General features: G+C 37.4%; 1 protein-coding gene across 4 annotated transcripts in view; it reads left to right on the top strand.

Annotated features, from left to right (window-relative positions):
• Positions 1–13,795, top strand: part of HEATR5B (HEAT repeat containing 5B) — a 50,999-nt gene that overhangs the window by 18,702 nt on the left and 18,502 nt on the right. For 2 of the 4 annotated variants that reach the window (XM_087883035.1, XM_060692417.2), the window contains 9 exons: positions 208–313; positions 706–896; positions 2,142–2,301; positions 3,269–3,458; positions 5,501–5,670; positions 6,714–6,858; positions 9,616–9,834; positions 10,750–11,001; positions 12,960–13,141. In XM_087883035.1, the coding sequence (XP_087739161.1) occupies positions 208–313; positions 706–896; positions 2,142–2,301; positions 3,269–3,458; positions 5,501–5,670; positions 6,714–6,858; positions 9,616–9,834; positions 10,750–11,001; positions 12,960–13,141 (1,615 nt within the window). Of the gene's footprint in view, positions 1–207; positions 314–705; positions 897–2,141; positions 2,302–3,268; positions 3,459–5,500; positions 5,671–6,713; positions 6,859–9,594; positions 9,835–10,749; positions 11,002–12,959; positions 13,142–13,795 lie in introns of all 4 variants that reach the window. The other 2 variants (XM_060692418.2, XM_060692416.2) reach the window with 1 other exon arrangement.

Raw genomic sequence — 13,795 nt, 5'->3', positions numbered from 1 at the left:
CAAGTTTCATCACAGCTGCAGTGAATCTGAGCAGCACAAGGATAGATTTTTAAAAGTAAAAATAGACTTCAGAGTCAATTCTAATCGCATTAACTCATATCTGACAAAAGCTGCTTTACTGGGTCAAGATATCTAGCAGCCATTATTATTGGAATGTGAATGTTTGCTATTTGAATGCTAGTTTCCCCATTGCACTTATATTTTCAGGCTACAAATGTTGGATCATTTTGCAGAATGCATCAAGCAGGCCAAAGGTGTTCGTCAACAAGCAGTGCAGCTTAATATTTTTACTGCTGTTCTCAGTGCATTAAAGGTAAATCTGCTTCAAAAGATGAAATTATAGTGTTCCTCTCAAGCAATGGGAATGCACTCTTAGGAGCTTTGCCTGTTCTCTTGGTTTTTAGTAAGAGACTTGTTGTTTCAGCTAGGCCTTTAATTAGCAAATAATGATTTTTTATTTTTTTTTAATCACATGTTAAACAGTGATTTTATTTTTATCCTTACTTGCCTTGAGTCCCCTTTGGGTAGAATGGTGGATTGTAAAGTAAACACATAACAATAATTTTGTAATTAAAATGTGATTATTTGTAAGATGCTGAAAAGCAAGCGTATAAGGACACATTCATAATGTATTTTCTTAAAGTAATCTGTGACTGCTTTAAAGACGTTCTAGATCATGTTTTAAAGTATTATCTGTCGTAAAAGGGCTTGGCTGAGAACAAAAGTACCTTAGGACCAGAAGAAGTCCGCAAGTCTGCTTTGACTCTTGTAATGGGAGCACTTGACAATCCTAATCCTATTTTGAGATGCGCTGCAGGAGAAGCTCTGGGCAGAATGGCTCAGGTGGTTGGGGAAGCCACTTTCATTGCCAGGATGGCTCAATACAGCTTTGATAAGTATGTTGTAATTTTACTTTGAGTAAAACAAGAACTGTGCTAAATATTACTTCTGTTTGGGCTTGTTTATTATTTAAATCGTTTTCTTTTGTACAACATATGAAAAATATATAAATTATATAAGTAGCTCTTGTTATTTGTAGTGGTTCTGTTCCAACATAAAACCACCAATAATGAAACCATGAATAATTAATAATTAATTTAATTTAATTTAATTAATTAAATTTATATGCCGCCCCTCTCTGAAGACTCAGGGCAGCGTAAATGTTAGATTCTGGAGCCTCTGCTCATTTTCTTCAGTCAAGAGAGGCTGTTTTCTTCCTGCTTGCAAGAGCAGTACCGGCTCTATCATTAATACCTTATTCTAAGTCTTCAAAGAAAAGAGGACTACCTCAGGCCAAACCCATTGGACCAAGCCATGGGCACTCTAGCTGCCATATTAAGCCCAATTAAGAGGTTCTTATCACGGTGAAAGTCATGTAGAGAGAAGAAGCTTGCATGAGACATTTGGCATGAAGAAGGTAACATCTTTCATCATCAGCCAACTAATCTGCTCCAGAAAAGAAAGCAGTCAGGTACCACAAGATAGCCACTTGGAGCCTTGCAGCCAGGTTGATCCCAACAAGATCTGTTATAACCAAGTGAGGAAAAAGTAACCAATGTACTCTGCAGATAATCTAACTCTATTCTGACATGCTTTACTGATATGATTATAACATTTGTTAGGTTTAATACTACAATATGGAATATTTTTTATATATGTGAAAATATGTGAGGGAAGAAATGAGAGCAAGAAGGAAAGGAAAAATTCAGAACATTTTTCTGATTCAGTTTTTCTCTCAAGTTTGTTTATTTAGTGAATTATTTATAAATGCTTTGTATTACAAATATCACGAAGACAATCCTGTCTCCTAAAGACAAAAGCTGAGACCCAATTGCTATTATCTTACAATAATTTTCTATTATCATTGGAATTAAAAAGTGAGTTTTTAATGGGGAAATTGAGTTATTTTGAAGTATAGGCAGGTTTTAACGATTTGATTATACATTTTTGTTTAAAATAAAATTGAAATCATTTATGTAGTTCTATTCATTTTATGAATATCCACAATGATGCTTTGGGGAATTCTATGAGCTTATGAAGTTGCCTAGCACTGCTTTTTGTCATTTAAAAAACAGTTTCATGCTAGAGTTTTTCTATCTTGACTGTGGATTTAATGACTTTTTTAAAACAAATATTGGCAGGTTAAAATCTGCTAGAGATGTTGTATCAAGAACTGGCCACTCTTTGGCCCTTGGGTGTCTACATCGCTATGTTGGTGGAATAGGTTCTGGGCAGCATTTGAAAACCAGTGTCAGCATTCTGTTAGCGCTAGCACAAGATGGAACCTCTCCTGAAGTTCAGGTAAAATTAATACATTATATGAACATACATTATAGGAATATAATATTCATGCTTTGAAAAATATACAGATATGCTTTGGACTTGACACAAGTGTATAATTTTTCTGTTATTCATTTAAGAAGCATGACTTTTTTGGTTTTCTGCAAATCTGCTTCGAAGGATCTACTTATTAAAGTTAGTGTGACTCTTATTGTGATAAAATATTTTTAACATACACGGCAAACTTCTTGCTTTAAAAACTTTATTCATTATCCTTTTTGTAAACAGCTGAATTAAAAAAATTATTATGTGTATATTAGGGAACTGTTGGCTAGAAATCATACATTACATTTGTTAGTCTAGGTGGCTCTGCTTCCTCTTGTTTTGTGAGGCATAGGGACATTTAACGTTTCTTTAATTATCATTATAGTAGATAGTTCCTGTGCAGTTCCCAATCCTGAGAGACATGTTAATGATGTCAGTATATAATTTGAGAATCCATTTTTATACAGATATCCTCAACTTAGGAGCCCAACATTTCTGTTGCTAAGCAAGGCAGTTGTTAAATGAATTATGCCTCATTTTACAACCTTTTTGCCACAGTTGCTAAGCAAATCACTGCAGTTATTGAGTGAACCATGCAGTCATTAAGCGAATCTGGATTTCCCCATTGACTTTGCTTGTCAGAAGCCAGCTGGGAAGATTATAAATGGTGATCACATGACCCCAGGACAGTACAACCGTCATAAATACATGCCAGTTGCCAAGTGCCTGAATTTTGATCACATGACTACGGAGATGCTGCAGTGATCATGAGTGAGAAAAAATGTCATAAGTCACTTTTTTCAGTGCTGTTGTAACTTTGAATGGTCACTAAACAGAGTGGCTGTAAGTAGAGAAGTACCTATCATTGTAGCCTTTTAGGGATGTACGTAAGTAGCCTAATTAAGATGAAAGCATATGATTAAATTATTCATTCTTCTTCTAGACATGGTCTCTCCATTCACTTGCTCTAATAGTGGATTCCAGCGGACCAATGTATCGTGGATATGTGGAGCCCACCCTATCTTTGGTCCTTACTTTACTTCTGACAGTGCCTCCATCCCATACAGAAGTTCACCAATGTTTGGGTCGATGTCTGGGAGCTATAATAACTACTGTTGGTCCTGAGTTGCAAGGTTAGCATGACAACAATGAAAGCTTTGGGACTTTCCCTACAGTTTTATGCATATTACATTGCATGCAATCTAATACAAAATGTTCAGCGCTTGTTCAAAGCTAAAAAGGTTCTTCACAGCAGACATGAGCACGCATGCTGCTCTTCTTGGCACATCCTTAACAAAGCTACTACTTTTCCTGAGATTGCAAGATAGAAGCACAATCCCTGGAAAAATAGGTGTTTAAGTTAAAAAGGTACTGACAGTGTACCTACAACCTTTCCCAAATATATGTTTCCACACTACCTTCTTAAACTCCAACATGTACCTTTTTGACCCCAGGTGGCTATTGTAATTCCAGGAGTGACATTGTTTTTGTTAAGGAGGTGCCAACAAATGTCTGTTCCAAGACACTTTTTTGACTTTAAATCCAAAGGGCTGCACATCCCTAGGTTTTAGTGAGAGGCAAGTTTACAATTTTTATTCTATTTTTATTCTTTTTACTTTCCAGACGCAACTTTAGTCTTATTCTGTGTTATGTGTATTGTATACTTTACATTATATCTAAGAACATTTTCTTATAATTATGTAACTCACATTGTCAAGATTTTATGGACTAAAGAAAACTGATGGTTCTTCTTGGGCACAGATGCCTGACTGGTAAAATTTATGGGTAAAATTTGTGGATTATACTTTAACCACATTGTAATAAACTGAATTATAACCACCAAAGTTCAGTCAAGGTGACTTTTTTTTCTTCCATTCAATTGTGTCTGATTCTCAGAGACTGCTTGGACACGTCCTTGCAATTTTCTTGGCCAGGTTTTTCAGAAGTGGTTTCATAGTGCCTTTTTCCTAGGTTTGGAGAAAGTGCCTAGTCCAAGATCACCCAGCTGCTTTGTGCCTATGGTGGAACTATAACTCACTGTCTCCTGATTTCTAGCCTGATACTTTAACCACTACACCAAACTGGCTCTTCAATCCAGATTATCTAACTGTAATTGTATGTAGATCCATTTGTTTCTAGGCTGGTTTTATGACATACTCTACTAGTGATTCTTGAACTGACTGGGGTCCTGGTTGTTTTCTGAGCAAAATTCTGAGAATTCATCTTGATCTTTCAATAATTCTTATGAGAAATTTTTCTTTAAGGTTTCCTACCACCTGAAATCTGTCTTAAGGAGAATACCCCTCAGAAATTATACTATAGAGTTCAGTTCCTTTCTTTCGCAGCTCAATTTATTATTTAAGATAGTTTATATTCTTTTGCATAAGCTGCATCTTAATATGGTGTACAATGAAATGATTAAAACATTACATTGGAAATAAAACTGTGTAAACATATTTATACAGCCTAAAACTCTTGTATTTGATTGTAACCTTCAGTTGGATGAAATGGTGCCTCAGGGCAATAATTTTTGAATTAAATTACCTCAGATGGGATAACTGACAGAATGCATCCAAAATCCAGGATCACGACTCTCATGAGATTGAAATTTGATTAAATTTGAGGCTGCTTCATTAAAAGCTGCTATGGTGCTTTATCACCGTAGTTAGTCAAGTCACTTGATTATGATTTCCAATGCTCCCTGCCAGCTTCCTACAAGGAAAGTCAACAGGGAACCTGGCAAAAAGTCAGAAGCTACTCCTACTCTCACTGCTTTTCCTCCCTTCCTGTGGTCATTCTATTTCTCTTTAGGTAAGCAAATATCTTTGAAGTAATAACCCAAAAGGTCACAAGTTCTCTAGTATTCATTAAAAAAGTGGAGAGGTTGGCAGGAAAAGGAACAAAATAAAATCTATCCATAATATACAGAGAAAACCCAAAAGAATAGATAGATCTTCAACACTACAAAAACTTAAACATATAATAATAGACATCTGATGGTGGGAGAAAATATTCAAAAATGTATTATTTAGTATATGGTGAATATCCCAAACTGAATCTTTATATTTCCTTAGAGCATTGTACTTTTCTTGGGTATTACATTGCAAGATTCTCATTTGGCTGTCTTTCATTTCTCAATTTATAAAAGTTGATTTAAAAATGTTAATTTTGATAGGTAATGGAGCTACTATTTCTACCATCCGTTCCTCATGTCTGGTGGGATGTGCAATTACACAAGATCATTCTGACTCTCTTGTTCAAGCAGCTGCCATTTCCTGTCTCCAGCAACTTCACATGTTTGCACCACGACATGTTAACCTTTCCAGTCTTGTTCCCAGTCTTTGTGTAAGTATGTTTTGTCCTTCCTATATGTAGCAATGTAGCACTTTTTCGTGCGGCTGTTGATAAAAATACGATTGCCAACGTCTTGATGACAGATATGGCACAAGAAGAATAATATATAGCAACAGCAATAGCACTTAGACTTATATACCAGTTCACAGTGCTTTCCAGCCCTCTCTAAATGGTTTACAGAGTCAGCATATTGCTCCCAACAATCTGGATCCTCATTTTACCCACCTCAGAAGGATGGAAGTCTGAGTCAGCCTTGAGCTGGTGAGAATCGAACTGCTGAATTGCTGGCAACTCGCAGTCAGCAGAATTAGCCTGCAATACTGCATTCTAACCACTGCGCCACCACAGCTCTTATATCCCAAAATAGTGTCCCACAAATGCTCATGATAACACCAACATTGTCAGATCGCTGCTTGTCGCAAGCATGTATAAAATGTACTTTCTATCTATGTATACAAATTATATACAAATTATATTGAATACAGATCTTTCTGTTAATCTATATGTTTTGGAGTGCATTAAAAAAGTCTGAGGTTAGCATTTAGATTTTTCAGATTCTTAAAATGCTTTTATCCTCTGAATGAAGATGAGACACAGTGTTGTATACTTACGAACCTTTCACGAAACTAATTCTTTTGTTACACTTTGCTGAAATGGCAAAAACACTAAGATTTTCAATACAATTGTTAATAAATTAATAATTGATTCAAAAAGTGTTCCTTGCAGAATAATTAGACATCCTGCATATTGTTTCTTTCTGTGAATAAAGATCAGGCATTTGCTATGTTATGTAAAAGTAGAAGATTTAAATGTATTTTATTGGAAGAAAAATATTTAACATCTCTGTTTAAAAATTGTATTTGGCTTTGTCATAAACTGAGTTGAAGTTCATGCATCTCAAAATTGCTAAGGTTGAGAAACACAGATTGAAATGGTTTTACATAATATGTAGGCAGCAAGCGATTGCCATTAATCTGTAGAAGCTACATTTTGAAGTAACCAAGCCCTTTTCGGCTGCTTTTTGATGGTTATAGGTTCACCTATGCAGCTCCCACTTGCTTCTACGTAGGGCTGCAGTAGCATGTTTGAGGCAGCTTGCCCAAAGAGAAGCAGCAGAAGTATGTGAATATGCCATGAGTTTAGCAAAAAATACTGGAGATAAAGAGAATAACGGGACAAGTAAGTATCGGACCAAACAGTGGAACTTCTTAAACGTATTTTCTGGGGGTTTTTTGTTTGTTTTTCAGCTACATTTTTCTCTCTCAAAATTCTGCAAATAATACGAATATTTTTTCTTTTCACAGGTTGATAGATTGTTAGTAGTTTTCTCTTGATTGACTGGGGAAAGGCATTCGCTGAGCCTAGGCCTGCAGAGATGAATAGCAGTTTTATCCTCTGCATTTTTAATTAATTGTTTTGTATAACATGGAAGGGTGCTTCCTAAGATATGGAAAGATGAATCGAAGAGATCTTATTAATTCAGTCTGACTGTGGAAATCTAGATGAAACCTTGCTGTAAAATCTTGTTTAACAGGTTTTTGTTCACATGAAGATCTATGGTACTGCAATGTAACAATTATTCTTGTTTCTTTAATGGATTGTAGCCATTGTATCAGTGGTGAAATCTAAAATTTGTTACTACCGGTTCTGTGGGCATGGCTTCGGTGAAGAGGTTGTTAAAAAATGCTTTCAAAAGGTTCTGACAATCCCAGCTGAGTTGCCTGATTAGCAGAGGCTTTTTTTCTTTTAAATTTATTTATTTATTTATTATTCGAATTTCTATACCGCCCTTCTCCTTTCGGACTCAGGGCGGTGAACAGCCAAAATAAAAACATTTATACATAAATACGATTAAAAATAGATTTAAAATAATTAAATTTGGCCCATAGTTTAAAATTTATCAATTTAAAATCCATATCAAAATTTAAAACCAACCATAAAATCATAAAATCAAGAGAGACCGGCTAACTGAAAGAGATGAGTTTTTAGGGCCCGACGAAAGGTCCGGAGGTCGGAGATCACTCGTATCTCTGGGGGTAGATTGTTCCAAAGGGTAGGTGCCACCACAGAGAAGGCTCTCCTCCTGGGGGTCACCAGCCGGCATTGTCTAGCCGACGGCACCCTGAGGAGGCCCTCTCTGTGGGAGCGAACTGGCCAGTGGGAGGCTATTGGTGGCAGAAGGCGGTCCTGTAAGTACCCTGGCCCTAAGCCATGGAGCGCTTTAAAGGCAATCACCAACACCTTGAAGCGCACCCGGAAGTCCACCGGAAGCCAATGCAGCTCGCGCAGGAGAGGAGTCACATGGGAGCGCCCAGTCGCTCCCATAATCCCCCGCGCGGCCGCATTCTGCACCAGTTGGAGCCTCCGGGTGTACCCCAAGGGGAGCCCCATGTAGAGAGCGTTACAATAGTCCAGACGAAAAGTGACGAGTGCTTGAGTGACAGCTGGCTATACCGGGACGCCGGCAGCCACAGCCACTCGGTCTTGGAAGGGTTGAGTCGAAGCCTGTTTCTCCCCATCCAGACCCGCACGGCCTCCAGGCACTGGGACATCACTTCCAAGGCATCGTTGGGATGGTCTGGGGTGGAGATGTACAGCTGAGTATCATCAGCGTACTGATAGAACTCCACCCCAAAACCACGGATGATCTCACCCAGCGGCTTCACATAAATGTTGAACAGGAGGGGCGAGAGGACTGACCCTTGTGGCACCCCACAAACAAGGCGCCTCGGGGTCGACCGCTGCCCCCCTGTCAACACGGATTGCGACCGGTCGGAGAGATAGGAGGAGAACCACCGCAAAACGGTGCCCCCCACTCCCAGTCCCTCCAGCCGGCGTAACATGATACCATGGTCGATGGTATCAAAAGCCGCTGAGAGGTCTAACAGGACCAGGATAGAGGAGTAACCCCTATCCCGAGCCCTCCAGAGATCATCCACCAACGCGACCAATGCCGTTTCCGTGCTGTACCCAGGTCTGAAACCGGACTGGAGCGGATCCAAATAGACAGCTTCATCCAGGTACTGTGGAAGCTGTCGCGCCACCACACTCTCAACAACCTTCGCAATAAAGCGAAGGTTGGAGACTGGACGATAGTTAGCCAAAACAGCCGGATCCAGGGATGGCTTCTTGAGGAGAGGCCTCACCACCGCCTCTTTCAAGGCGGCCGGCAGGACACCCTCACTCAAAGAAGCGTTGATAATTCCCTGGAGCCAGCCTCGTGTAACCTCCCGGGAAGCCAGCACCAACCAGGAGGGATACGGGTCCAATAAACATGTGGTGGCGTTCAGCCGTCCCAAGATCCTGTCCACGTCCTCGGGAGCCACAGGATCGAACTCCTCCCAGATAACATTCTCAAGGCCTGCCTCAGTCATCTCGTCTGAACTAACCCAGTCAGTGGCCAAGTTTTCCCGAATCTGAGTTATTTTATCATCCTGATCGGCAGAGACTTTTTTCTTTTAAATGCCTCTGACGATCAGGCAACTCATCTTGGATCGTCAGAGGCATTTAAAAGAAAAAAAGGGTTTTTTTCTTTTAAATGCCTCTGACGATCCAAGTTGAGTTGCCTGATCAGCAGTGGCTTTTTTTCTTTTAAAAGCCTTTGACGATCCCAGCTGAGCCGCACAATCATCAGAGGCTTTTTTTTTTTACTTTTAAAAGCATTTTTTCGGCGGAAGAGGTTGTAGAAAAAATGCTTTTAAAAGTAAAAAAAAAGCCACATGATTGTGCGGCTCAGCTGGGCATGTGGGGGGGGCAGGGATTTTTGCTACCGGTTCTCTGAACCACCCACCTCCATTGCTACCGGATTGGGAGCATTTCACCCTTGCATTGTATTAACTATTACAATTGCACATGAAGTTAAATAATTCAGTAGAAAAATCTCAGATGTTGTACTACCTAATATATGTTTTGCAGATATTAATCCTTTTGCCCTAGGATTTGGCTCTCGAAGAGATAGTCATGGCAGACATCGAGGAATTAATATAACAGAGACAGGACTGGAAGGAGTTCTTTTTGGAATGTTAGATCGTGAGACTGATCGGAAATTGTGTTCTGATATTCATGATACTTTGGGCCATATGCTTTCATCTCTGGCGGTGGAAAAGCTCTCTCACTGGCTAATGTTATGTAAGGATGTCCTCGCAGCATCCAGCGGTAAGAATCTGAAAATGACTTGGTAAAGGAGTGAAGAAAATATTATTTGTTGTCTTCTCTTTCAGTAGAGGTTCTTTTGTTTACTGTAAAAGAACGATGCAGTTTAATAATGTTAATTGTGTTTTACATAAATAGATAACTGACCTCATAATTTCAGTGATTTAGGCATATTTTAAAACATTTCATTGCAACATAATACAAGTAGCTAAGATTTGTAAAACATTAACATGCTTCATTATCTTTGTTGAATTAAAAAGCTGCTAGTTTAACAAATTGGCCATATACTTTCTTTTCTTTAATTTCTTTCCCTTAAAGACTTATTTCCTAATGTTATTTTGTTCTCTATTACTTTCATTTGTAAATGAGATATACAGTAGTTGCACAAATTTTCTTTTTATATATTGTGTACAGCACTGCAAATGTAATGTTTGAATGGTTGAGATGGCTTAAATGGAACACAAGACAGGTTTTTTAAATGACAATATCTGGGAAGTGAAATTCAATCTTCTTTTTTTCTCCTTTATGTGTTTTCTTGGTAGAAAATGTTAACGTTGCCTACATTCTTGACAACTTTATCATGGTTTTCGGAGAAACCAGGCTATTTAAAGGCAAAACTGCAATTGTGAAATTGCAATACCTCAGATTGTTTGCATTTCACATGAAGGTTTATATGAGCTATTAGTTTTATTTGGGACCACTAGGTTGGTAATGATCAGAAATAAAGCTGCCTTTGTGATGGCAATCCAATTGCAAATGCTGTCTTCTCTTGTCTTTTCACCAGATGAAAACAATGCTGTTCTTCCACCCTTTTATCCTTTTATAGGTTATGATTTTAATAACTAATCTTGGATGTTTTATTTAAGCCTCAGTCCTCAATATTTTGCATAAATATATCCTATATCTTATTATATACAGATATGACAACTACAGCTCCATTAGGAGGTGAAAAAGATGAAGATTTGGAGAAGAAGGATGAAATGGATGACGATACAATGTTTACTACTCTGGGTGAAGATGACAAATCAAAGCCCTCTGTGGCTCCTCGCTGGGCTACTCGAGTATTTGCCGCAGATTGTCTGTGTCGAATTATCATGCTCTGTGAACATGCAAATAAAGCCCACTTCGATCTAGCTCTGGCCCGCTCTGCCAAACTTAGAGACCCTAAAAGTAAGGAATAGTCTGTTTTTTCTCTTCTTTTTTTCTTGAATTTGTTTATCAGCCACTTTAAGGTAATTTTTTTTTTTTTATTGAAAAGTTTTACAAAAAGTTTACATATTTCCCCCCCCCTTCCCTACCTCAACCTCCCCCCTCCCCCCCTCCCCTTCCCAGAACAAATTACAGGGTATAAACTTCAACAATCATAATCAATCCTAATCTAAACAATTAGGTAATTTGAATGAGTAATCAGGGATTATTTTTGCCTTGATGAAAGATGGATTGCTGTAGCCATATTATACTTCAAAATACCTTACAAAATGTTTACAAGTATGTTTTCCTGCAGTTTTTTTCTGTCTATTTACATTTTAAATTGCTCATCAAAGTACAGGTAGTCCTCGACTTACTACAGTTCATTTAGTGACCATTCGAAGTTACAATGGCACTGAAAAAAGTGACTTATGACCATTTTTCACACTTATGACCTTTTGCAGCATCCCCATGGTTATGTGAGTAAAATTCAGATGCTTGGCAACTGATTCATATTTATGATAGTTGCAGTGTGCCAAAGACATGTGATCCCATTTTGCGACCTTCCGACAAGCAGAGTCAATGGGCAAAACAGATTCACTTAACAACCATATTACTAATTTAACAATTGCAGTGATTCACTTAACAAATGTGGTAAGAAAATTCGTAAAATGGGGCAAAGCTCACTTAACAAATTTCTCACTTAACAACATAAATTTTGAGCTCAATTGTAGTTGTAAGTTGAGGACTACCTATATGTTCTGCCTATTTAGATTTGTTTTTCTACAACTGAAATTTAGATAAAAGAAGATATTTTAAATTATTGTTTTGCTCTTTAATATTCTCACGTTCACTTTTGAATTTTGTTCTTATATCATTCCTTCCTGCTTTTGTTCACATTTTAAGTATATCTCAGACCATGGTTTATTGTAAAGCTGTTAATCATAGTTTCCTTAGTTGGGTATAATGCAAAATATGGTTAATTCGACTGGGAAATCTTAAATGTAAGGAAGATGAAAGTGGTGGTACAAAGATCGAACAAATCATTTTCTGCAGGCTATCATTGTGAGCTTTTCAGAATCATCTGAATGACCTGTGTGCTTAAAAGTTGGGACACCATACTTACAATTTTCAGATATTTCCATTGATATACGTATTTATCTTATAAAACAAGACACTGGATGTCATTTTTGTTAGAGATTTTAGAGACTGAGTGTTAAATGGGGCAAGTTATTTATATCCAGTGGTGATTTTTCCTTAACAGAAGACACCTTATGTTTTCATAACTCATGCCATATGGTTTTTGCTGATGTTCCCTATATTTTTCTGTATCTCATCAGAAAACTGCCCCAGGGAAGCAGTTTCCAATAAAATAAAATAAATCATCATCATTATAATATATGAATTCTGTATATGGATTTAATCTTTTGAAACTCAATAAAAATGCATTTAATCTCTAACAGTTCTTTCAATTTAATATTGAAATAAGATTAAAAAAATTTAAAGATGCGAAATGCAATGAAAGCCACGATTGTAAGCTGTTTCTCATCTTTGTAGTTTTTGAATAATTCTGTTTTATAGTCTGAATTAAGCTTTTGTTTCAGAAATACTGTGCATTGTTCCCTTAACCAAATTAACCAATGGCTTGAATCTTAGAAGTGATCACATGCTCTTCTGTGAATAATAGGTACTATGAGCTCGCTGACTATAGTTTAGATTTTTGCAGAACACGAGATGAACTCTGTGTCATTATTTCTTAAAATTCTTGTCTTGAGAAGAACAGTGCCTACAAGAGAGGTCCTGGCATTTGAAACAATATTTTTGCTCAGGTTTTGCTTTGCTGAAACTGGAGTAAATGCACAACTTAGATTTTTCTGAATCAAAGCTGGCCAATTGTGGGTGACTTTTGAGATAAGTCCTTTTCTTGTTTTTATTTTCAGATGATCTTCTAGTGCTTCATCTCTCGGATCTTATTCGCATGGCATTTATGGCTGCAACTGACCACAGCAATCAGCTGCGAATGGCTGGTCTCCAAACACTTGAAGACATTATCAAGAAATTTGCAGCAGTTCCTGAACCAGAGTTTCCAGGCCATGTAATTCTAGAACAGTATCAAGCTAATGTAAGATAATCTTTGGGTTTTATGCCAGTTTAAAATCATATGGGGAAAGCTATGTATCTCATCCCAGTATTGTTTATGTTGGAGTTTTGAACTGCATACACTGATGCTTTTTGACAATGGACAATGGTATACATACATGGAGTTCAGTCAGAGCTTTACTCTTGATCTCATTTTATGAAGATTGACTCTAAAATCAAGGTTAGACATTTCTTCATAAAAGTTTGGATTATTCCAAGAAAAAGTGTTCCCTAATTTATTTTATTAGTTAAAATGAATGTGATTTTGCTTGTTTTGTTTTGCTCTGGGAGGGTACTACATGAGGACTCCATTGTGTGTCTCAGAAAAACACCATTAATTAATTCATCCATTTGAAGAAATATATAAAAATCTCATGATGTTTTCAGTTAGAACTGAAAAATTCTATGAGGTTTGGCAATCCAAATCTATGAAGTTTGGAGATTTTGACCATATTAAGAGTTGTGATATTATATTGCATTATAATATGCCACATTTTCAAAAGTAATGTAATTAATTGTATTGTATGGGTCCATTAATACCTTCAGGGGGCCTATAGTGATTCCTGCTTTCCATTGTACAAAGAAGCTTTCAGTTACAAAGTAGTATTTCATATGAAGGTTGTGAGCTGATGGTCTA

Source organism: Pantherophis guttatus, chromosome 1, assembly GCF_059756535.1.
Source record: "Pantherophis guttatus breed Tessera chromosome 1, ASM5975653v1, whole genome shotgun sequence".
In the NCBI taxonomy this organism is placed as follows: Eukaryota; Metazoa; Chordata; class Lepidosauria; order Squamata; family Colubridae; genus Pantherophis; species Pantherophis guttatus.
This window is presented reverse-complemented; position numbering and strand designations above follow the sequence as displayed.